Raw genomic sequence first — 25,325 nt, 5'->3', positions numbered from 1 at the left:
GGCTCGCCTCCCAGCCTGGGCACCCAGCCTTAGCTTGTACACTGGTGCCTCCCAGTGCCTGTAGGAGAGAGAAGCAGAAAGCTGGAGAAATAATGCTTAAAGGCTGTTTAGGTATTTCGATTGCGACTTCAAATGCACTTCGCACCTTCAAATCACGCCTGGGGGATCGGGAAATCCTGCGTGAGCGTGGGCAGTGCAGCCAAGGACATGGGAGGGGAACCAGCTGGGTTTAGCACCTTCAACTGCTCCCTCTGACCCCAGCATCCTCAGAGTAAACCAGCCTCAGAGAGAAGCTCCAAAGCAAGAGGAGAAAAATGACCCCATGAGTGAGGTGTGGATCCAGAGCAGCAGCTTCAGCACCAGCATGGGACACTATGGAGGAATTTTGGCTTTTGAATCCAAGCCGGCTTGACTACACTGCCAGCTCTGGAGATACCTCAAGCATCAGAGGTTTCTGTTCCGTGACCAGTAAGTTTCGCAAATATTAACAACTTTTACCTGTGCACAGGCCCCTTTACCTTGCCAGGAGTGCCATATTTTGGAAGGATGCTCTAGTTCCAAACCCTAGGCCAGGATCCCCACTTGAGCCTCCAGCCGGCCTCATCCAGCAGGCACACACAAATTTTGGGGGAGCTCATCGTGCCAGGACAGCTGGGCCCTTAGTACTGAGCCAAGGCTCAGCAGGTTGGAGAAGTTGGCACCTCCTAGCAGAAGGCCCCGTGGTTGTTTCGCAGGGTGCATACCGATGAGCACTAATGTATTTCGGAGCTGAACGTTCCGCCTAATTGCTTTTTAGTGCTTCCCTACAAGAGCCACGGAGTAAGGGATTTTGTATGTTAATGTCTTGCCTCGCATAATGAAGGAATAAATCTCAGGGCTCCCCAGCTGTACGTCAGGCTATACCGACTGGTGCCCTACATTTTAATGGTCATTACTTCGAGGCTTTCTTACCACTCTTGCATGAACGAGATTTATCCCAGCTAAGGGAATTCTACACGCTTCCACGTTTTGCTATTCTTATAACTGAAGTAAGAGCAGAAAGCGCTGGTTTTTAAGGGCTCTTTGAGGTTTGCGTGACCATTTCCTTACCTTACACACACAGTTCTCCAAGGCAGCCTTGAAACAGCATTTCTAGGGCTGGAAAAACAGGGTAGAAATAATGGGGAGCCACCCAAACTTTTATCCAAGTCCTCCTGATGGATAAGCCTGAGCCAGCTGTTAAAGAGGGATAAGTCCGAACTCGTGCTCCTCTTCTCTAAGACTGCGATGAGGGGGCACTGCCCCATCTCTTCCCATCCAGGGAAGGGACCTTTCCTGGTCAGTCTGCCCATGGGCAGAGGTTAACAGCCCTGGTCTCCAAACATGAGCCACCAACCCTACCTGAAGTGGCTGCAGAGCACAAGCGAATGACATCAGACATTGCAGTAGGGCACACGTACACGGATACCATTCATTGCCCCTCCAAGGTCCTCATTTTTTTGGAGGGGAAACACAGCACTGTAAGCAAGTGAATCGGTCGTATTTTAAAATCTCTTTGTTAAGCCTGTTGGAAAAGAAACAAGAGGTGGAAGAGCACTAAGTATTCCCGTCCCCAGGGAGCTCAAACACACCTTCATTCCCTTTCAACAGGATGCTGCTTCTTTCCAAAAACATTCTCTGAATGTCTCAAGCAGGCATTTATTTGCCAACAACCCTACAAAACCACCTACAAAAGCCACCAGCTGCAGAATAAAGCATCTGAGCTCCTTTGCCTGTGCCAAGACGTGCTTTTAGAGGCAGCCAGCACCCGACAGAGGCTCTCGGCTGCTCTCACCTCCTACCTACAAGCTCCTGGCCTTGCTGCGAGGGGTTTCATGCCACTTTTTCTCCCTGCCCTACAACAGCCGAGCTGAGCCGGTCACCCTGAGGAGGCAACGTGTGTGAAAACGGAGCTCAGCTGCTGCTTCTGGCCGCTGTTGCCTTCCCCATTCCCCAGTTTTTACATGCAATTAGGTCACATTTGAAAGACAGCGCACAGCACAAGCCGAGTTACTTTGTTTAAAACAAACCCGGGCATTTCTATCACCTGAGGAGTTGTTTCCTTTTTGGCGCAGGGGCCCTCTGATCCTCCCACCTCCTTTTATCAGCGCCTTCAAAAGAAAAAGGGAGTTATAATTGCTTTCTCCCCTCACCTTAAGAGGAGAAAAAAAAGGGGGGGAGTAAGGCTGCTGTTCTTCTCTGCTGGCATCTTGAGAAGAAAAAATAAAAAAAAAAAAAGATGCTTTGAGCAACTGTTTATGTACAGGAAGGAAAAAAAAAACACTCCTAGATTTCAAAAGGCAGAGCAGTTCAGAAGAATAAGGCTTCCCCCCCCCAAGTTTTGCTCATTAACGCCTGCTGTCTGCACTGCCTTCCCCTCATTACGGGGCCAGCCACAGGCTTCTCCCTTCCTTTTGTCAGCACTGCGATGAGCTGCGGCACCGCAACCATCTCGAACCCACTGCTGACACTGCAGTGCCTCGAGTCAGGGGAGGTTCAGGTTAGAAATGAGGAGACATTTCTGCTCAGAAAGAGCAGTCAGGAACTGGGACGGGTTGCCCAGGGAGGTGGTGGCGGCACCATCCCTGGGGGTGTTCAAGGAGAGGTTGGACGTGGTGCTTGGGGACACGGCTTAGTGGTGGCACTGGGGGTAGGAGATGTTGGACCTGATGAGCTTGGAGGTCTCTTTCAACCGTAATGATTCCGTGATTCTAGGATTTGGCACACAAGCCTGATTTCGTCCAATTTTGTGATTTTTACCCGATTCTTTGGTGTCTGATTAGGCAGGCTCCAAAAATACTCCCTCTGTGAGTCTTGCCCTTCAAAGCATCCCTCTCCCAAAGCCTGGTCGCTGAGACCTGACCCTGTTGTGTTCAGATGGTGGGGATGCGGGACTCAGTCACACATTTCAACAAAGCCTGATGAGGTTGTTTCAAAGGTAGCTGAAACTGGGAAAAATAAAAGTAAAGTCCATGAGGGAAGGGTTAAGGACCATCCCTAGTAGGGATACTTACTAGGCCTAGTTCATTTAACCAACTAGGCTACAAAAAAATCTAGTAACGATCTGCAAAATCCCCACCTCTCTCTGCCAAGCAGCTGGAAAAGGACCTACAGGACTGTGCAGCATCAGACTTCACATAATTCAATGCTCCAAAATGCAAGTTCTGCAGGAAAAGCCTCTCTAATGTGGTCTCAAAGTAAAAAGCAAGATTGCTGAAGCTGCAGAGACTATATCACAGCCTGCTGCTTGGAAAAACAAGTCTCTGTATACATTTTTATAGACATTTGATGCAGCTCACTCAGACACTCTTATTTTTGAGATATTTCGGACACTGCCACAGGGAACACTCATTTTCATATGCATCAAACAGTTCATCTACCTTGTGTCCAGTGTACCCAGCTATTTCCACGCTACAAACGAAGGTATAAATGAAGGCAACTATTACAAAAAAAGCCATTTATTAGATATGTACATATATACACATACATGCAAAATGATTTTATACACATTTACACAGGTTCAATTATTAACACAGTGCAAAAATGTCTAAAAAGGTACCAGCCCACCTTCTATAAACTTAACAGGTCTTTGGGAGAAGAAAAAAAAAAACACACAGAAAATAAACAGTTTCATAAAGTGACTATGCACTGCGAATCTTTTAAATTAATGAAGTTCATTTGTTGCCGATTTCCTTGTGCTATGCTGCTGGGTGAGGAAAAGAATTTCCAAGGGACTTATCTTGAAAACTGACAGTGTTAAGGAGATACAAGTCAAACCACATTAAACAGTTTGAAGTCGAACAAAAAGGGATGGATTCCTGTTTGGGGATTTGATTCAACACCAGGGTAATCCCACGTTATGAGTCAGATTTCATGTACTCAAACTGCAAGTCATTCTTTTTTATTAAATCTTAAAGCACTGAGATCGATGCAAGCTATTCTATTCCTCTTGCTGCTTCACCGGACAAAAAGTTTAATTGTATAAATACCACAGATACAGAAGCCATCCTAAATAACAACAAAAAATAAAAACAACCAACGCTTGCTCTTCCTCGCTCCCAAATCACAATCCAGAACTACAAAGTGCATAGATACCAATGCACGCAGATTAATCCACACTGATTCCTTAACACAGGTTGCACACATTACAGAAAAGAAAAAGTTGCAAAGGGATCAAGCAAACAGCAAAGTGGAACTTTGTCCGTCAGCCGAAGAGACCTTGTTGCATCCTCTGCCTAATCCACAAAGCCAAAAAGAAAATTACATGAAGGCAGAATTGTACCAACGGAGTTTGTTCAACAAAGCAATCTCAGGAAAAAAAAAAAGAAAGCATTAACCAAAAGCTGATTTTAACCTTTATCAACTCTAATGATGTTAATTACACGAGCTATCTGAACACCTCATTGTACCACTCGCATTGCGGAGCTGCTGCTCACATCACCTGGCACAGAGAGGTGGTTGCTTTAGGATAAAGCAGTCGAATACTCAGGGAGCATCAGGATCATTGCTCTTTCTTCCCATCAGCTAAATAAAAGGCTGAGGAACACAAAGCACATCATGGTTCACTGCCCCCCCTGCTGTCAATGCTCTGTGCATTTAGTTTTGTTCTGTTTTTCCTGACTTGTAACCCAACATCACGGCTTAATTTCCTGCAGCCTCCAATCAGACAGAAAGAGAACCCTGACAAGTAAAACCAGGACTGAACTGTACGGAAACTTAAAGCTTGACAGCACTAAAACTCCCACATCTGCGGGGTCATCTGGGTGTCTTAATGAGAATGTGTGAGTCCTGGCTTCATTCATCCACTTACCACCAGTTTTGTGCCAGAGTGAACGACAGGCAATCCATTTTAATCCACTCCTCTAGAACGGAACAGCATTACCTCATGGCACAGAGCTCCAGCTGTTTTCGTAACTGGCTGGCTAAAACATTCCTCCATCACTTCTACTAAGCTATTCCTCACGGTTTAAAGGACCTCATTACATAATTGTTACAGTAAATGGGGTAAGCATGAGTTGGAAGAGAAATGCCTCTATTTTATTACTGGAAAAAGCTCTGGAACCAAGTCTCTGGATGCCCTAGAAACTGTCCAGGCTATAACAGGCTGCAGGTTGCAGTTAGATGCATCCCAGAAGTGCTTCCAAGGCCACACATTTTTGGTCTAGCAGTCCACTGATACTTGCTATGTTTGCATCTTGAGATTTCAGGAAATCATAACAAAATTATTTTCTTGCATCTCGGTAAGTATTTCTGCAAACTCAGAAAGACAACTCTGCATCATGTTAACCTCCTTGCAACCACTAGAGGTAGAGACTACACGAGAGAAAAATAAGTCTTTGGTGAGAGACTGTTGGTGAAGGAAATGAGGTCATCAGAAAAAAAATAAAAAAATAAAGAAATCTAGGACCATACTGGGACAATAACACACCTACAGCTCCCTACATCATCTCAGTTTGAGTCTTTACAATCCTTCGGGGACAGCTGCATCAAAATGATATGCATTTTTTAAACACAAGCAGCCTAAAGTATTCGTATACGTGCTACAATGCCCATATGCACCTCGGTATATCACTTACAGGAATACCCAGTGCAGCAGAGGTTAAGAAATTCAGCTCCTAAGTACTATATTCAAAAGTGCACGCTCATAAATTCTTCTTAGGGTAAGAACTCAACACCGTTAGCTAAAGGTGTTTTATATAATAAAGAGAACCTGCTCTTGCTCTCCATTACTGGAGATGGCTTTCCACTCACCAGCTATTCGTTTTTCTAAAGGTGAAGGTGTCGGTGGCCTGCCGTAAGTAGGCTTGGAAGATTTATTATCTGTACAGACCAAGCAAACACGGAACCGCCCTTACAGTAAGGGTGACCTTAACTGGGGAAATAAAGGCCGCCTGAGCTGAAAGGGCACTAATATCCCCTTGGTTTATTTTATGCTGCCCCAAGCATATTTGTAATTAACCAACAAGCATGTACTTTAAAATGCGCTGTATAGCCAGGAAATATTTAAAACCTGTATGTTTTTTTAAAGAAGCCACAGCCTTCTCTTTTCATTGAAAACCCAGAAAAAATATCCTGAACCTCACCCTAACATTTTTTTCCCATTAATAACGGACTCGTCTAACTATGGCAAACTACTCCTTTACTTACACTTACCAAGAGTCTACAGACAGAAGTGTTACCCACCACTTTATCTTCTCCTTATAATACAATTTTAGGATTTTCTGAAGCATTTCCACGTCAAGACATCGACCTGCTAAACTGTTACAAAGCCAGTATGACAAATGGCAGAATGCTGTCTAGGTGGTAGCAGTCAAGGAGTAAGAGCCGGTTTTAAAGTGAACCTCCATCGCTGACGACACCTAACAAAATCTACCATGCACAATCACCACATGCCATGTTGAATACAGTTAAATTCTTCACTGTGTGTTTGACATTGCTACATGGATCCCACTTCGTTTCAGGTTGCTTTGAGACATCCTCCTCGCAATAACCACTGTCACAAGGCTTTAAAAAAAATACTCCAAGCTATTTTTGCCCCTTTTAATACAAAAAATGAGCCGTAAAAAGAGAATAGCAAACCCACAGTCTTTTTCATACTCCATAGTCAGGCTGTTTCTCCATGAGTTGCCTTGTCAGTATCTGGTAGGAAGACAGAGATGCCACTCCTATGTGAAAGGCTATTTGCCAGACGTTCCGCAATCCATACAAGTAAACGTTGCATGAACAGACCAAGAAAAAGAGTATAAATGTCTTCACTTTCCTCGTCGAGCTGTAGAATAGGTACAAGTAACACTACAAAAGGACCAGAGAGAGATCATTAGCATTAAAGTATGTATATGGAAGACCAGAGTTATACATATACATATATATAGGCAAGCTGGGGACTGCTGGCACATCCACACCTCTCAGACATGCCAGCCATTGCCATGACCACTAAGAATCTCAAAGCTTTCCTCCTGCTCCCATCCTGAAAGGTTCTCCAGGAACAGCAGCCTCTCAGTCCAGCACCTACTGGCTAAGTGTAGGCAGCAAAAGAAGCCTGTCAGCACACTCTGCATCCCTCCTGCCCACGCCAGCCTGGACTAAAAGCCAGCTTTCAAACCCACCTGTGATTCTTGCAAGGCAAAGGCTCAGAGGAAAGAAACAAGCAAACTCCAAACTGTTGCTGCTGGATTTGCTCTAGGGGTAAGTAAAGGACTACATTCTCTAGACTTGACTTGGCAGCAAGAGCATCATTTCTGCCAACACAGGGCTCAAAAGTGTTTTGGGGCTTTTTGTATTTTTATACTCGAAACCAGCTGGAACCCACTTGCTAAGCAAGTGTGAAGAGCAACAAGCCTTGCAGGAGAGAACTAAAAACTTCACAAATTGCTGGCAGAAGAGCTACTTTTTCTAAGTCAGGCAGTAACAGATCAGGCTTTCGCACTTAAGGTCACAGCTTCCAACTGTGCCGATGACACAAGTAGATACCATAAAGTAGAAAGCACTTCACATTTGAGCTCAATTTATGCACGAGCATTTTGTGAAGATGACTGCTACAGATCAAAAGGATAAGGAAGAACACTTTTTTTTTTTTAAAAAGCTTCTTTAGCTTCAGGTGCTAACTGGAATAAAGCAGGACAGAGCCTTTCTGTGTGATGACTGACTCGCATCCAGTTTTCAGATCCCGATTATTATCTCCATTTTAAAGCTCTGCCACTAGCACAGGTGTAAAAAGGCTGAAAGACACTCAATTGTCTATTACGATATGACAAATAGCATCATTACCAGTTTTAAATATCACAGATGAACAGAAGCCTTCAGATAGCTATCCCCAAATTTGGTTGGCCAAAGGCAACAGCACTACAAACACATTGTATTATGTTATGCTCTGTCAATTAGCATCCTAACTATAGCAGCTTCCTGTGACAACAGGCTAAAAATGGAAGATTTTGCAAACAGCAGATTTCCCTGAAACCTAAAGGTTGTGGATCACTGCATTAGGCATTTAAGAAACCTTTCAGGAAGAACCTGTTTGGAGCATATATCATTTTCGTCATTCAAACTCTTCTGCATAAGGAGGTAAGAGAAAATAATCCATTGGGGAAAAAAAAGAAAATCTAAGGAAGTTGGGAACTGTATTTGTCCCAAGACTTAAAAATAACTTTTCATGTAAATTAGAAGACTTTCAGTGGTGGTGTTATTCTATATGTGCTTTGTTTTTTACAGTGGTTATGCTACAAAAGCCCATCACTAGGTCAGAAAGACAACATGTCAATCACTTTGGGAAGAGAGGCATCTTTGGGCTAGCACTTCTTTATCACACTCAGCTCCATTTAGCATGCCACGGCATGGAAACACTGAAAAGCCTAAAACTTCAATTTGACAAGGTTAAGTTGTGCCCTTAATTATATTTGTGCCACTTCACTGGAGCACCTTTGTGGAATTGACTAGATAGGATGCTAAAAAACAAGTTGTTCCTCTGCTTAGCTGAAAATGGGTTTGTATTGTAATTCATAATGTCAAAACTCAGAAAGCGTTAAGTTAACGTACCTGAAAAACACAGGCTAGAAAAGGTAGAAAAAAGGCTATCACATTTCCAATTACTTCATGGTCCTCCTGTTTGGATAAAACAGCAAACAAGGAATTAAATAAATAAACTACACTTTTTTTTTTTTTTAGCAAGTACTACTTGATATTTTGGAATACTGTATATCATCAAGTACCCCTCATCATAATTTCTGTTATTTGACTGGAACAGTATCGAACAGCAGCAAGATCACTACCATTCAACAAGATACCAAGAACTGAGGCTTATGTGACAATAAATAACTAAATAATGATTAAACAGATAACTAACAGATAACTAAACAGATAAATAAAACTGTGAGACCCTGCAAGAAACTTTTTTTCCTCTTTTCAAAGTTGTTTACAGTTACATATTTAACAAAAATTACACAGAAGCATCTAGAACAAAATACAAGACAAATAATAATAATATATCCAGCCAGCCTAGCAAGATTACAACATTTCTCCAAATTCCAGTGTCACCAGAAAAAAAGTAGAATGCAACATGCTTGAATAGACAACAAAACACTCGCTCTAGAAGGTAAGCAATCAGAACTGTACAGTTCCTGGACAAGCAAAAGTTTTTATGAGACGTGTGGTCTGCTATGAAGCAGAAAAGCCACCCCTCATCTGGTTACTGCAATAACTCTCTTCCTTCATCTCATTTTCAGGTTTCAACCCAACCAGGATTACCTGAAATGAATGCTCTGCTAGGTGAACTCCTCGAATGAGATTCAAAGCCCCACACATGATGTTCAGAACAAGGGACAGGATCCCCAGGGGAGTCACACGTTGCATTCTGTAAGTAGGGACTTAAAAGAAAAGAACAAAAAAAGAGAATGAAAAGATAGCCATTAGTAAAAGTTAGCACTACAACTCCAAACATTTCAACATAAAGCAACTCAAATCAGCTTATCTGGATTTTCCAAACCTTTCATGCTTGTTCCGGAGAAGACCAATTATGAATAGAACCACGTTTGTTGTTGCATTACACTGCTCAATTTTTTTGACATCTAAAAAAATATACGACAGCTCTGGAGCACTTTTTAAACAGGTTAAGTAATAGAATTTGTTCTTGAACTATTTAGCATTGATTTCTTCTTTTGTGCTGCATATAGGTATTTTTCAACTCTTTATTACAGCAGATTAACAGAACTGACCATTCTTCATGGGTCAGGAGAAAAATCACAGGCTTTAAGCACTCAAAGGGACAGTAAAAACCTTAGATTTCTGGCACATGTAACAGCAAGAGACCAATTTGTTTCCCCTTCAACTGGTAACCACACATTTCTCCCCACAGACAATTTGAGGGTTTAATCCAGCACAGGGAAATCTAGTTTCTCCTGCACCATTTCCATACCACACTCGGTGCCCTAATTAAGCCGTTGCCACAATGTAATATAAAACTGTACTAAGACCAAGGATTTAGATGCCTTGCTGCAGGAATAGTTACTGGGGCAGTTCTCAGGATGACACAAACTGCCGGAGCCAGTCTTCAAGGCAGACTGACAAATCACAATCAAAACTGGGGCCTACGGATTGGATTCTGAAATTTTGGGCCTTTGAGACACATTTTACAGCCCGCTACAGTTTCTTTCATCCCCTTTCTGCCCACATCTCACAGGTAGGGAACTACCTGTCTCACCTCCTCTGCTACTAGCATTTGTTTGAACACCCAAACACCATTTCCTCAGGACAACCTAATTGATACGTACCTAGCTAAGGCCAAAGCAATTATTATTGATTTGTATTTAAGTTTGCAATTTGCCACTTCTAATTAAGGGTTTGGTTGTCCAAAAGCTTGCCTATTTTTCAACCTAGCTAGTGCAACAATAGATACAACACCTTTATCCTCACCTACATTTATTTCTTGCCATATTCTATCAGTGGCTCACCACCAATAGAGCTCTTTCAGCATAACAATAATAATGGCAATTTGCACCTCAGGCATCAAATCCAGGTCCTCTCCTGCACCAACAGAAGATACAGGACAGAACGGATGAGCCCTCAAGAAGCTCCCCCAGTCTCACGATGTTCTGTCCCCTGACCAGCTGTAGAAAGCTCCTGACGAGGAGATAAACTATGCAAAACAGAGATCAACTCTGGCTTTGCTTCAGAGCTAGGTGAAATACCCGTACCTACTTGAGCATTGCACTACTACTGCACAGTTCAAAAAGGAAAACACTTGTGTCTCCTCCTTTAAGAGGGATTTTGATAGATGAATGTGAAAAAGCTTGGTGCCAAATTAATGTAGGGATATAAATCCTCTTTTATAAATGTCTTTGTAATTAATTTCTCTGGCACGCACTCATACCTCCGTAATTTCATCCCGAAAGCTGCTGCAAAGGGAACTGTATTAATCTCATTTGCAATATGTCACATTATTTAGTATTACTGTGTATTATTGTCATGCACATTTTCACGTAAATAAATGGTGCAAGAAACCCGATCATTTAAAGGCAATTTTGCTTTTCTGCTATACAGGGAAATTTTAAATCCAAGCAACACGCTGAACAGAAGCTGTACCAACATGTTTGTTTTTATACTGACAGCAGCATTCAGTTTCCTATTATTTTTGATAAATTAAATAGCGTTGCAGCTATGTATTTCTCTCTCATGGAAATTTCCTGATAAAGACTACCGTTTCTTCTTCCTGAATTGCTAAGATTTGCTTCAGAGGCAGGCTGTGTCTCTCAGACAGAGAGAAATCATCCAGTACAAGTGTCGTTCACTGCACAGGATCTTGCAAACTACACGCATCAAGAGTTTCCAGAGCCCAGTGAAGAACAAGGGGGAATATATTGCTTCTGCAGGCTGAAGACAAGAGCATGAAATATTATTTAAAAGTGACATTTTTGTCCACTAGGATAAAAAGAATTGCTTTCACAGACGCAGGGGAGATTACAGTATCTAGTTGCTCAGGGCTCACAGTCTGTGAAAACTGATCTCTAAATTGTTTGCTGGGGAGTTTTGTTTCTGCTGGATCTTCCTGAGGTTTAATCCACGAACTGCAAATTGCACAGAGCAAGAGAAATGGGTACTGCTAGAACAAGATTATTACAATTCTGTGTGCAGATTCAATCATGTTTTTATGAAAACATTTTAATACTAGAATTGTTTATTACACGAAATAAGAGAACAAGAAACCGTAAGCTCTGTTAGCCCAGAGCAGCAGTTTTGCACACGCACACAATTAAATGCTAGCTGGGATTCAAACTGATCTGACTGTTCAGTAGAAAAGTCAGGCACTTCAGAGTACAAGAACTGTACAGAGGTATTCTGTGCACCGTGGATTATCCAGCACCCAGAAAAATGCATCTGCAGGTTTCAACAGGTGTAGAACAATTCTGTGAAAACACACTTGAACAATGAAGACGAGGAAATTTGTAAGAGATTTTCTGAGCAGAAGCCTCTGGCTATTTAACTGGCTGACATCAGTGCCAGTGCCATACTCCATTCTGTCTCTTCAAGGGTTTGACAATGACTCACTTACACAAAGCTCCAGATAAAGACAGCACCGGGAGTGAAAAGATGAAATCAGATTCAAGCACTTTAAAAATAAAATGCGAGCAACTGAAAAACAGAGATGTAAGAAGAGGTTATCAAATCTTCAAAAAACATCTTGAAAAGGACTCTGAAGTACTCCCCGTGTGCCTCCAAAAGACTAAGAACATTCATCAAGGGGAGCACAATGCTGCATAATTTAATAGCCTGCTTACTAGACAAATAGTACAAGTTGTTCTTCCATTTCTTATAGCCAGTTCTGAGGAGAAAAGTCTCCCTCTACGCAGAAAGCTACTTCCATTTCACTTTTCTTTTATATACACAGCCCACTGCCTTCCAAAGCTTTACCAGCTAGCCTAGATTGGGGCACAAGGTTAAGCTTTTGCAACAAAAGCTGAGGCTGTGGAGATGTTGAGCAAGGATACGGTGTTAGTGTCTTTCTAGGAAGAACTGGGCTGGATTTCGTTAACAAATGGAGTAATAAAAGGAAGAGAGAATGAAAAAATGAAAAAATGTCTTGTTTCTATATATACACTTGACAATGACAAAACTGCCCTGACTTTTCAGACTCCTTTCATACTAAAAAGAAGAGGAGCCAGGGGATGTGCTCACACAGCTGAACAAACAGGAGCGGGTTACATCCACGTGAGGAGACTGATGTTTTGATCAGTCCAGGATTTCTCGTCCGTACAGAATGCAGACGTGATTAAGTTCTGCTCTCCTGGAACCACTTCAACATATGCTCAGTAAGACTCCTGTATTGCAGAGCTGCAATATAAATAACAGTAATAAGGCAACAGACACTATGCACACGGCTAAACTTAGAGCAGCTAAGTGGGATTCAGCAGCTCGGTGGTGATGAGAGGAGAGAGGAACAAACCAGGCAAGCTGACTCCAGCTGATGGAAACAGATGACCATAAACACAGCCCTTAAAATAAAGATGGAACAATTTGTATGAGTATTTGGGTTAGAACAGAGAGAAAAAAAGAAGCCAGAAACACAAGCCAGATGGAAAATAAAAGAAAGTAATTAGGAAGATGGGGAAAACTGAAAACATATTTCTGATCTGTAGACACAGACTAGCTAGCAAATGTTCACTGGCACTGAAAATGTTCACACTAGTGCAAAGAATTTCTAAGCCCTGCCACACCATGAAAATATTTAACCTCCAAGCACGGTTTGGAGGCACACTTTCAAGTCTGACTTGTAAATCAAATGTTTTCTATTTTTAATTCTTCCTGGTCACTGATCCTTTTCATTTTACCTTAAAATACCTTTGTCAAATTAGATTCCAGCTCATCCATCAGAAACATTAAGACCAAGCAAGTAGAATTTAATTTTGTTAATGCTTCATAAGCCAAGAGCAACGAAAGAAGAAGAAATACAAGCTCATGGTACCCCAGAAGCTGCATTTAAACTGCAATGCTAATAGGATTAAAATCATTTTATTTTGCAAAGGAAGTAGGCAGGACTTTGACTACGCAACTGAAACACAAACAAGACACCAACTTCAGAGAAAATTAGGTAGAGGGTAGCACTTTTAAAAGGAAGAAAAATATCAGCTTTTGCTACAGAAAGTTCCTGTGCCAAGCCTCTACACATTGTTTGTGCAGACACATCTTCCAAAAAATTTGGTCAAACGCACTGAATTTTAAAGAACAGGGTAAAAGCAGAAAGTGCAGGTGGGAGAACAACCCAAGGTGGGTAGTATGAGAGTTCTGCCCTCAGCTCAAACACGTTCTTCTGATCTTTTCTTTCCTCAGGGCTAAAGTAACTCAATGAGTCTGTAATTACATATCTTCTGAGTCTGCAACAGCCGGTGAAATACTGGAGCTGCTTCTGCCAAATCAAATTTAACAATCAGCGACTTTAAAAGCAGGATACTTTCACATGCAAAATGCCAAGCCCGGTTATAACTGATTGCCCATGTGGAGCAGCTTATCTAAAACTGGGGGGGAAAAAACGCACTACCCTGAATACTTAACGCATACCTGCTACAATCCAAAGCCCCCACGCTCTTCAATGTGGCAGAAAGGCAGCCTTTTCTCCCAGGTTTTGTATACATGACCCCTATTTCTCAGTGTAGAAGGAACAACTGCTGCTACACACTTTCATAAATGCTTCGCTGTCCTTTGCGGTTAGGTTTAGGAAGTCTGCTGTCACCTGTGCAGAGTAGCAACTTACCAACCTCCACATGAACTTCTGCATGCCCACCGTTAGCCAGCCCGTTCATCAGCTCCGCGTCCTCCAGCTTCAGCTCAACTGGAGGCTGGAACTTCATCTCCTCCTCAACCTTCTCCCAGTTCACCTTCACTCGAGAGCCGCTCGTACAGTTGAAATGCCATTTTACTTTCTGAATGACGTTATCTGAAACGTTATAAAAACACATTTCTATTAGCTCTGCAGAATTTAAGGTCATTATTCCTCAAATCACTACATTCTTTGCTTTTTGGATTTTTTTTAATTACTTCTCTCATTTCTTTTCTTACTAGTTTCAAGTATAAAGGTCTACTGTGGGTTAACAAATGAAGGACCTTCCCTAGGTATTTTATATCACACCTAATCCCTTCAGGATGCTCTAAATAACCCACCTCAACATCCTGCCTGGAGAGGACTGAAGATTTAACACATTTTCAACTACCCACGAACTAGCATGAGGCCTGAATCAAGTAAATCCACTTCATGTTTTAATAATGCCAAGGATTAGGGATTTTTCGGCACACAGAAAAATTAATTCAACCCATATTCAAGTTATGAAACAGTTCTGAGTGGCAGAGGCAACTGCAGTGACTCCACCAAACTCCAAGCCACAGATTTAGGTACAGATCAACCTGCTCTGCCTCTCACACTTTACATTTAAAACCATTCATAAGCGAGTCCCTTTTCACAAATGTGGCTGCAGGTTTGACAGGAGTTACCACAGCACCGAGACAAAACTGAGAATGTGTCTGAGGAAGAACTGCCCACACACCCAGAGCTGAAGGACCAAGCCAAGGATACTGCTGCTTCCTATTTAACTGTGCAAAGACATGGGCAAATTTCACATGCTTTGGCAAATAAAATTCTCTAACATTAATTTTGCTAAGACATCCTATAATTAAGATCCAGATCCTTCAAGTATTGCTATGCTAGAAGACTTGCATAGATTGAGCACAGCTCTACTGCATATGATACATATGGAATAGCTTAAGCGTGAGTTTAGAGACCACACAGGACCTGGATGTTGTGCTGGAATACCTGGAGCCATAAGCATTCATTAAAGTAAAATATAGGATTTTTCAGTAAGTCAGCTTGCTATAATGATCTGTAACTACCAGGCAAAAGGTCAAGATCTTACGTATCAAGTGCATCTTCGATCCCAACACAAGAAAATCATGCAGCTTTAGTTAGACTCAGGAACAAAATACGGTACGACATTAAAAATGAGAAAAATGCGTTATCTTTAAAAAGAAGCATCATGGAATTAAAAGAGGCTCAAAATTCTTAATCGAGTTAAAAAAGGAATAATTTGGATCTCAGCATAAAATTACACCTGGAATGTACCCAGAAAACAAACATAAGATGGCTGCATAATGCACTTTCCTTGGGGATTTCTCAATCTTTTAAGCGCAGGCTTAACGATATTACAGAGATCTGGGTAGAAATGTGCTAACCTACTCCAGTATCTTATCCTTTCCCAAAATAGAGTTTCTCACTGCAAGGGAATCGTGTTTTTCAAAAGGTGTGAGGTTCAGCAGAGCATCTGCTGCTTAGCAGAAAAAAACAACATTTATATCAGGTTAAAAAAGAAACACTAGGCATGATTATGAAGTACTATATGAATCTAAATCATGCCAGAAGTAAATCTGTCCCTAATAATCTATTTTGTTTCTCTTTTTCCTTGTACCCATCTGTCTCCACCTGTCAATTTTTTTTTTTAATTAAGTTATAAAGTGTTTGAGATGTGGATTTCTTTTTCTTCTGTGCTTGTTTATTAACCACCACAGCGTTTTGCTCATCTGTTACAGGGGCTCTCAGGAACCGGAGGAACAATAATCTAATAGTTTAATGCAGTTACAAGACTCCCTCCTCCTCCTACACAAGCATGCAAAGGCACACACACACACGGGCATTTTTATGATCAGGCTTTGGCCAGGAGACATTGCTTAACAAAAAAAAAAAAGTATCAGACAAGATATTCTTATTAGAAAACAAAGCTACAAACCAAATTCCAGAAAAGCATACGGTCTGGAAGCTAAACTGATGCTCGTTGTATCATAGGAAGCAGCAAATTCCCACTGAAGCTCTTCCAGGAAGCAAAACGCCATGATGGTTGAGTAATTGCTGGAACAGATCGCCATGCAGGCAATATCCCCAGAAGAAAGGAAACTGAAATATACGTAAAAAAGAAAAAAAGTAGTATCAGCATACAAAGGTAGGAGGGTCATGCTGAAGGTGAGAAGTAAACTGTGCTTTCTATCGAAACAAAATGTACAGACTGCACTGACTGGAAGAGCAGACAAAAAAAAAATGTGTAGGTCCTGCAGCCCCTGCCAATCCATCACCCACTGCAACTCCTTCTGCAGGCCTGAGCATACTGAAGAACAAAACACCAATATTTTTGAAATTGCAACATCAGTAAAACCTAGGGCATTACTTTCCCAGACCGGCCTTAAATCAGGCTAATAACAAAAGAGGGGGCCAGAAAACAGCAGAGGGAAGGAGGTTTACAAAGCACAGTGGTGTTCCACGAACAAGAACAAGCAAGCTTTTCACAGGAAGCAGGCAGAGGTACTCCTTGTGCCCCTCGAACACCACGACGTTGTACTAACAGCAAGAAGTATGGGTCATCTTGCACAAAACCAAGGACACTTTTACTGCCATGTCACCTATAGCAAAGTAAGAGGATTTTGCATCAGAGGCACCATAATAAAAATTCTCATCCTAAAGGGTCCCTCTAACACAAAAGCCATATTTATACAGAGGTTTCTACCCACAGATGCACCAAAACCTACTAGGAAACTTAACGGGGAAAGAATGAGGAAATCTTTTCTTACAAGCTAGTAATTTGTTAGCAGTATTTCAGCATAAAGACTGCATTTTGGAGCTGAACAGTTACATTTTCTGTATTATCTCTTTTCTGCTGTTTCACCTTGCTTCTCCCAAGCAGCAGGTGGTAAGAGAAGAGGAAATGGCCTTAAGTTGCACCAGGGGAGGTTTAGGTTGGATATTAGGAAAAGCTTCTTCACTGAAAGGGTTGTGAGGCATCAGAACAGGCTGCTCAGGGAAGTGGTTGAGTCACCATCCCTGGAGGTGTTCAAAAGACGTGCAGATGTAGAGCTTAGGGACAGGGTTTAGTGGTGGACTTGTCAGTGCTATGTTAACAGTTGGACCAGATGATCTTGGAGGGCTTTTCCAACCTAAATGATTCTGTGCTTCTATGGTTCTGTTCTATTCTATTTCATCCCTCTCACAGAGAAATATTTGTGGTTTCTATTTTATCACAGTTTCTATTTATTCATTAAACTGTGTACTTGGGATTTATGGCTCTGATGAGCTCTGTGACTGCCTAATTAGTCTGCGTGTGTTCCCTAAACTCCCTTTGTCCCCAGCTCGAGCTAAGAATCAACACCATGCCTGAGTAAAACTACTTTTCCCCATTTGCCAACTATTTATAGTCTTTTTGCCACGTATCTGTTTGCACTCTTCTCATTTCAGAGCCAGACACGTAACTACTTTTGTAGAAACTAAAGAAGATTAAAAGCAGCAGAACACATTACTGTCAGAGGGCGTAAGTTCAATGTGAAGGAGAAGGAATTAAAATGCTAATCTCTGCTTTCCCCAAGTCATTCGGTGCAAGTTTATAGATCTTATTCCTCCAATCACTCTCCCCAAAAATGGATGCAGTGACCCTGAGCTAGAACTGTAAGTTCTCTTACATTTGCTAATCAGGTATGGAGTCACAAGGTAAAACACAGTTTTATAACTACACTGGACTGAATAGGAAATAAAATGCTCCTCTCTGAAAAGAACCTTAATTTCTTATAGTAAAGACTAGCAGATTCTTTTCCAAAAAATAAAAGCAGAAATTTATCATCTTTCCACAGTTACAGGCCACTGTCAAGAAGGAATCAGTTCTGTGCTGACCAGAATAAGAACTGTAGGAACCCAGGGGATTTCAGATCACCCACGGAGAGCAGGCATCAGGAAGATTTGATTGTCACTGAAGAAAGGTGTCTGGGCTCAGTTTTAGACAGAACTACTGAATTCCGAGGCACTAGGGCTCAGAAGATATTTGGATAAGTTCCACCTCCTCCAATTGCCACTACTAACAAGTATTGCCCATTGAGCTGAATGCAATTTAGTACAAAAAATAACAACTGAAATGAGCAATTCTTAACAGATGCTTACCTAAACTGAGACAGGGCTGTGTGGCTCTGGTACTGACTAAAAAGTTGCAAAATATGGCTAGGGGGTTACAAATCTATGATAGGATTTCCTATGGGAGTTAGGCACTGGAGAAGACACCTAATCCTTGACGTTGTACCGATCCTCAGAACAACCATCTAAAGAATCCAAGTCAGAAAGCAACCGACAGAAGCAGTGACTTACTGGATGCTAAGGTCACGTCCTTTCGCTGTGCCTCGACTTGGGTACCGGGCCAGAATCGAGGACAACGCCTTTAATCTTTTCCTGCATTCCAGAAAGTCCTGGTTGAAATGAAAATCTGTGGAGGCTGAGAGGGGAAGCCCGTCCCTCACCCGCACCACGCAGGCAAAGAAGATCATGGACATTCTCCGCTGGAGTACTCATGAGGACAACCTGAAAACGAAACGTGGCTTTAGGTTAACAATCCACCTCGGTTATTTACCAGCCAATACACAAGCCTGAAACATCTCAAGGTTGGAGTTTATTCACCACTGCTGCTGACCAACACCTTGTGTACAACCTCTGCCACTGGAAGACAGACAAACCAGCCCCAAAGATCAGAGCTGTATCCCTCAGACAAAAAGGTGAGGCCGGGGATCTGCCAGGGAGCTACCTGTCTGAAAACTTCCACTATTTTTCCTCCTTCTGCTTTACCTCAGTACCAGAAATGCTGAGTAAACTTCTTACGAGTATTTATGGAAAGCAGCTCACTCCCACGGACACTCTGCAGCCTCGGTAAGTCTCCAGTTGCATTAGCCTTGCAGATCAGGCCTGATTTTCCAGCGTAACACAGAAATAGATTTTAAAAAATGGCTATAGCCCATCAGGCTCTTTTTACAGAAGCAATTATGGCTAAATATAGAATAAACATTGCTCTCTCTCGACTTCTTACTCTTTGGCAGGTCACCATCTCCCACAAAAAGTTATTATTACTGGGATTTACCTGGTACATTCACATCACACAAGAGATCTGTCCTTCGGACACACCACGAGGAGTCAGCACAAGATGTTAGAGGACTAACACAGCTCACGTTGTCTCTGGAAGATAAACCATAACGAGCAGTTTAGATAACTCACTAATGACCCTTATCTGTACCAATATGTAAAACCTGCCTGCAGTGGGTGAACCTAACCAAAGGAGTATTTTGCCCCAAGGAAAACAAACAACTCATTTCCTTAACCCAGACATCAGTTGCTAGAGGCACTCAGATCACCTCCTCTGAAATGATATGCAAAGTATTTCTGCTGCCCTAATCACCGCCTTTAAAGTGCTGTAAACCAACAGCTCCAACTCAGCAGACAGGCAGTGATTACCACAAACTCTAAAGAAAAAAAAAAAAAAAAACACAAACATTTAATCTGCTTCAGGCAAACAACATAAATGAAGCATTAGACAAAACAAACCACTGTGAAGTCTAACTTTTGATATACGGTTGCTGTAAGCAGCCCTGTATCAAGAATCACTGCCAACGCTCCAAGATGGTTTAAAACGTGTCTCACTGTCAAGTGGTTTTGCTATCTAAGAAGGTAAGAGAGCAAAGTCCCCTCCAGTTCAGCCCTTCATCATCTCCCTTGCCCATAGAGTTTGTCGGATGTCTCACAGGAGCTGAGTTCTCACCACGAGCTGCATCAAGAGGGTGTCAGTTCTGCTCCACAGGCATCATTTCCACATAACTTGCAAAAACTTAGCAATTTCAGACCAGAACCCCTTTACCAAAGGTGGCTGGCATTTGCCAGCATGGTAAAGGAACTAACACTTGTCCAGGGAACAGACAGAAAGCATAACAAGTCACTTCCTTAAAAAGCAAATTTAAACTAATTATCTATTTATCTATCTATCTATCAAATGTTCTCATTTACCTTTCAGAAAGGCCCAGAAAACAACCAGGAAAATTGAAACAAATTTAGAAAACAAAGACATTTGCTCTAATATATCTACCCTACAAAATGACTCAACTCACTGTGCCACTAACAAGGGTTTAAGATAAAAAATGCACATATACACCCCTCACTACAGACATCACCACCTGCAGTTAGCTGCATGGAAAGGCACACAACTCCCCAGGGTGTACAAAACTTCATGCTTCAGGGCTAAAGGCTCTCATCAAGCATCAGCACACCCCTTCAAGAGGTTCTGTACTCTCCTGGGAGAGAGCAGGGTATCAGTCCCCACCAGGAGACTTCCAAACCAAAAGCCAGACTGAGTCAGTGCCCCTTACTAGGAGAGCAGAGCCCTAAACGTCCTGCCATGGCTGTGTTTATCCCAAAAGGCTGTGTTTATTTCTGGCTTTAAATCCGTGCGTTTTTACCTTTGATGTCTAAGGAATAAGGCTCACACAGTCAAGCTGTAGGTGCACATGGGACATGTATCTTCCGTGCCTTTTGGTTTGGTGAAAATAGGTGAATGCACAGAACAGAAGGGCCACAAACATCCCCAAGAGATTGTAAGGTGATGCAGTGACTCAAACCTTCAGATGTCTGAGAGTAGGTGAGCACAACCCCAGGGGAAATCACCTGGGGACACGTTCACCGATCTGCTTCTCACAGAGCTCCGATCTGCTTCTCACAGAGCTCCGTTTGCACAGTGACCTCCCTGCTCCCCAACAAAGCAAAAAGGGAGTAGGGCGGTTGCTGTGCAAACATTAAGAGAAAAAAAAAAAAAAAAAAAAAAAAGAGGTTTTCAGCAATTCAGGGGGTTATTTGAAGTGTAGCATAGATGTAGCTGAGAGAGGTGAGAGCCATAGGAGAAGGCAAAACCTACAAATAAATTAATGCAGCTGCTTCACCTGTCTTCTCCTCACCAACAGCTGCCACTCAGGCTCACCCAACTCTCCTCTCCTCTCCAATTCCCCCAGCACACCTGCTCTGGCACAGCACCACAACCACCTTTATTTGTTTTTCACCACAGCCTCATTACTCGCACACCAGAGGTGTTCTGTGCCCACGGCAACAAGTTACTAACACACCTCAAATATTTAACTACTCGCAAGCAGTTTTGCCACGCCACCTGTAAGGGAATGCACAGAATCGTGGCATCAGATAGTCTGGAGAAGACCTCCAAGATCTCTAAGATCGCCAAGTCCCATCATTAAACCCATCCCAATGCTTGCCCACCCTCTCTGTGAAGAAAATGCTGTCACAACTTACCAGACCGAGCATAACCAGGGAAATCTGATCCTGCTCTTGAAGCCTGACCTGCCCTTTCCTCCTCTGGCCTCTCTGTCTGCGTGTGACTCGCTGCCTAAAGTATCTGCAACGGCCTTTACGTGGCAGGCCTTTGAACTCAGGTCCCGAACTCTGACAACGTCCTCAGGTCTTTTGATTAATTACACATCAAAACTCCCGGTACTCCAATTAGTAACTCCCCTGCCTCAACTTCTGTGCTGGCAAGCAAGGCTCTGAGAGCAAATGCAAACCCCTAAGTAGGTGAGGGAGGGGATTACGTTTAAAATGCTGTTCTTTAAGAAATGATTTTTATCCAACCATCAAAAGCAGTTTCCTTTTAAGAATGGCACAGCACTAGCAGGGAACACCTCGCTACCAGCTCCTCTCTCGAGGAATTTGTTCCCTCTCCCTGGTCAGAATTTCCCCTTTCTCTAAGGGCAGCACAGAGGTCAGGTTCAAACCTAACACCGTGCAACTGTTCTGTGAAGATCTGATCTTACTGCAGAAAGCTTTAGTGGGTATTACCATAACCCAAGAGGCTCCCAAAGCAGTCTGAAAAGTTGCTTTTGTACACGATGGCTCGATATGTGGTAGCAACCTACTGCACCAAACGCTCCTTTCCTCAGCTGGATAAGAGTCAGAGGGAGCTAGAAGTGGGCTGACAGAACGTGAAAGAGACTCAAATTCCCTCAATCAAACATGAAACATGGAAAAGAGCTGCAGCTCCATGTTGATTTGAGCCTCACCTAACAGGAAAAGGAATTTAGAAATGGTTTAAAAGGGGGATGAAAGCCAGTTACTACTAATTTTCAGGATCACAAGGTGGATTTTCTCCTTTTCTCACATTTATAGAGGCAAAACTGAAGTCCAGTCAAATTTCTCATATTTTAAGACTGCAGTAAGTGTATCTCTCTGTGTCCCTTCTGTCCCTCACCGCTCACACCAGTGCTGTCCAGCTTCCTGAAATCACAGGCCTGCACTGCAACGAGCACCACGCTCAGAGTAAATCTCTCCAGATTGAGCAGTGAACAAAAAAATCACCTGAAAGCACAGTATCGTAACTTTTAAAATGTCATTTGTGGACATTAAGAGCCTTCAGGCCACTAAGAAGCCCCCAGGTTCTGTAGTCATCATCAAAGGGAAGTTCAGAGCCTTCCAGCACCAACAACCTGCTCAGACACAGGGCTATCAATATCACAAACACCACGTGTCACACGGAGCTCAAAGCCCAACGTTCAGCTCCCCCTGCCCCAGCAGGGCCACCCCGAGCTGGTGCCCAGCCCCACATCCACCTCTGGGAGCTGGGCCCAGCGCTCCAGGTGTGACCCCACTGGTGCTGAGAGGACAGAAAGGGTCCCCTCCTTGTCCTGCTGGGGACACCTTGACTTATGCAGCCCAGGACACCGTTGGCCTTCCTTGAAGACAGCACATTTGGCGCCCACCAGGAACATACACACCCACCCCTCAACAACCTGAGGTCTCCTAAAAAACAGTCTCTGTACTTCCAGCAGCTCACGAGCCTTCAGACTCCTTCCCACCCCACTCCATTCACCACATTATGTACGTCCAGCTCAACTTCTCCTCATTAGGGGTCCCCAGAGCCCCCCAGGCATCCCTCTTCACACCCTTCCAACACCCCAGACACCTGAATGCCACCCCACAAGGGCCCTCCCATACTGACAAGTCCCACACACCCCCCCTCAAACACCCCCACACCCCCAAACCTCACCACACCCCACAACCTCTCCAACCCACCTCCAGGCATCCCCAGCCCACCTCAAGCCTTCCTCAGTGCCCCAAGCTCCCTCCCCTCACACCCCTCCACAACCCCAAACCTCACTTCCCTCCCAAGCAAGCCCCAAAACCCCATATCTCCCTCACCTCCCCCTCTACCCTCCCAAAACCCCCCCAAAACCTCACTTTCCCCCCACAGCACCCTCCAGGCCCCCTGCTCACCCCCAAACCTCCTCAGGGTTCCCCCAAATCCCCTCTGGGTTCCCCCAAACCCCCTCAGGGTTCCCCCAAACCCCCTCAGGGTTCCCCCAAACCCCCTCAGGGCTCCCTCAGCCCCCCCAAACCCCACACCCACACCACAGCCCCCCCCCATACACCCTCCCCCTCACCCCCTCACGCTTCCCAACCCCCGCGGGCACCCTCACAACCCCTCCCCGGGGCTCGGCAGGGGATGAAGATGAAGAAGAGGAGGAGGAGGGAGAGGAGCAGGGGCCCGGGGCCGCCGCTCACCTCACCCCGGCCGCCCCGCTCCCTTCCGCCCACAGAGACGGCGGCCAGAGCGGCCGCGGCGCGGGGCACGACGGGAGCGTGGAGGCCGCCGGGCGCCGCGCGGGGGGGGGGAGCGCGGGAGGACCGGGGCTGAGCAAGCTGTGGGGGGTAGACTTGGCGGCCCTGCAGTGCCCCGCCTCAGTGTGGGGAGAGATGTGAGGGGAAAGTGATGATAAAAAAGCACGTTGGTTGCATAGCGAGGAGTGAGAAATGAAGCTAAGCACACCTTTATAGAATCATCGAGTCGCAGAATCATTAGGGTTGGAAAAGCCCTCCCGAGATCATCTGGTCCAACATCTCTACCACCAATGTCACCACCAAGCCATGTCACCAAGCACCACGTCCAACCTTTCCTTGAACACCCCCAGGGACAGGGACGCCACCACCTCCCTGGGCAACCTGTCCCAACGCCTGACTGCTCTTTCTGAGCAGAAATGTCTCCTCATTTCCAACCTGAACCTCCCCTGGCACAACTTGAGGCCATTCCCTCTTGATCGAGAACCTAGTCAACTTCATGGAAATTGACTGGTCTTTTTTTTATTATTATTATTATTATTATTTTCATTTTTAGTTCAGCAAAACAATGCTACGCACAACGTCTATGCTGGCCATTGAGTGTTGTCCCTAGATCACCGACCAGCAGCTCAGGTGCCCAGCTCACTTGCTGTGGTGGCTTCACCCAGCTGGGCAGCTGAACCCTACCACATCTGCTCTCACTCCCCCTCCTCAACAGAACTGAGAGGAGAAAATATAATGAAAATGGTTCGTGGGTTGAGATAAGGAGTTCCCTCACAAGTTACAGTTATGGGCAAAACACTCAGTATAGGGAGATTAATGTAATTTATTGCCTATTGCTAACAGGCTAAAGCAGTGAGCACTAAAGGCAAACCAAAAACACCTTCCCCCATCCACCCTCTTCTACCCAAGCAGCACAGGGGAACAGGGATTGGAGGTCAGTCCCTGACACTTTGTCTCTGCTGCTCCTTCATGGTCATTCTCTGCCCCTGCTCCATGTGGGACCCATGGGTGCAGGGGGACAGCCTGCTCCACCAGGGCCTCTCCAAAGGCTGCAGGGGAACTGCTGCTGTGTGCCTGGAGCACCTCCTACCCTCCTGCTGCACTCACTTTGGGGGCTGCAGGGCTGCTTCTCTCCCATTTCTCACCCCTCTCTCCTGGCTGCTGTAGCACAGCAGGTTTTCCCCTTAACTATGCTCTCCCAGAGGCCCAACCAGCATCACTCACAGCTCGGCTCTGGCCAGCAGCAGGTCCCTTTTGGAGCCATCTGGAGCTGGCTCTGGTCTGACATGGGGCAACTGCTGGGCTCTGCTCTCAGAGGCCACCCCTGCACTATCAAAACCTTGCCACATAAGGCCAAAGCACTTGGACACCAAGTCAAAAA

The 25,325-nt window shown here is 44.0% G+C and overlaps 1 protein-coding gene across 4 annotated transcripts; it reads right to left on the bottom strand.

The window, feature by feature from the left end:
• Window positions 1-3,460: 3,460 nt before the first annotated feature.
• SEC22C (SEC22 homolog C, vesicle trafficking protein) lies at window positions 3,461-23,987 on the bottom strand. 4 transcript variants are annotated; one of them, XM_084508206.1, is made up of 8 exons: window positions 23,888-23,987; window positions 19,422-19,516; window positions 18,662-18,871; window positions 16,275-16,438; window positions 14,255-14,437; window positions 9,259-9,377; window positions 8,551-8,616; window positions 3,461-6,810 (listed from the first exon to the last, which is right to left on the bottom strand). In XM_084508206.1, exons 3-8 carry the CDS (start codon window positions 18,841-18,843, stop codon window positions 6,610-6,612), a joined length of 915 nt encoding a protein of 304 aa, XP_084364332.1. In that variant the 5' UTR covers window positions 18,844-18,871; window positions 19,422-19,516; window positions 23,888-23,987; the 3' UTR covers window positions 3,461-6,609. The 4 variants fall into 4 exon arrangements, with proteins under 4 accessions (XP_084364332.1, XP_084364331.1, XP_084364333.1 ...); XM_084508205.1 differs by having other exon boundaries at window positions 23,797-23,926; XM_084508207.1 differs by having other exon boundaries at window positions 23,767-23,904.
• Between the last annotated feature and the right edge of the window lie 1,338 nt (window positions 23,988-25,325).

Source organism: Aythya ferina (genome assembly GCF_964211825.1).
Source record: "Aythya ferina genome assembly, chromosome: 2".
In the NCBI taxonomy this organism is placed as follows: Eukaryota; Metazoa; Chordata; class Aves; order Anseriformes; family Anatidae; genus Aythya; species Aythya ferina.
This window is presented reverse-complemented; position numbering and strand designations above follow the sequence as displayed.

Excerpts from the sequence above, each read along its gene's own strand:
- SEC22C (XM_084508206.1), bottom strand. The coding sequence starts at position 18,843 with ATGTCCATGATCTTCTTTGCCTGCGTGGTGCGGGTGAGGGACGGGCTT. Across the intron at positions 14,438-16,274 it reads GTATGCTTTTCTGGAATTTG|ATAACGTCATTCAGAAAGTA; the intron begins GTTTGTAGCTTT and ends ATAACGTTTCAG. Across the intron at positions 6,811-8,550 it reads TTCTAGCCTGTGTTTTTCAG|TGTTACTTGTACCTATTCTA; the intron begins GTACGTTAACTT and ends GTCCTTTTGTAG.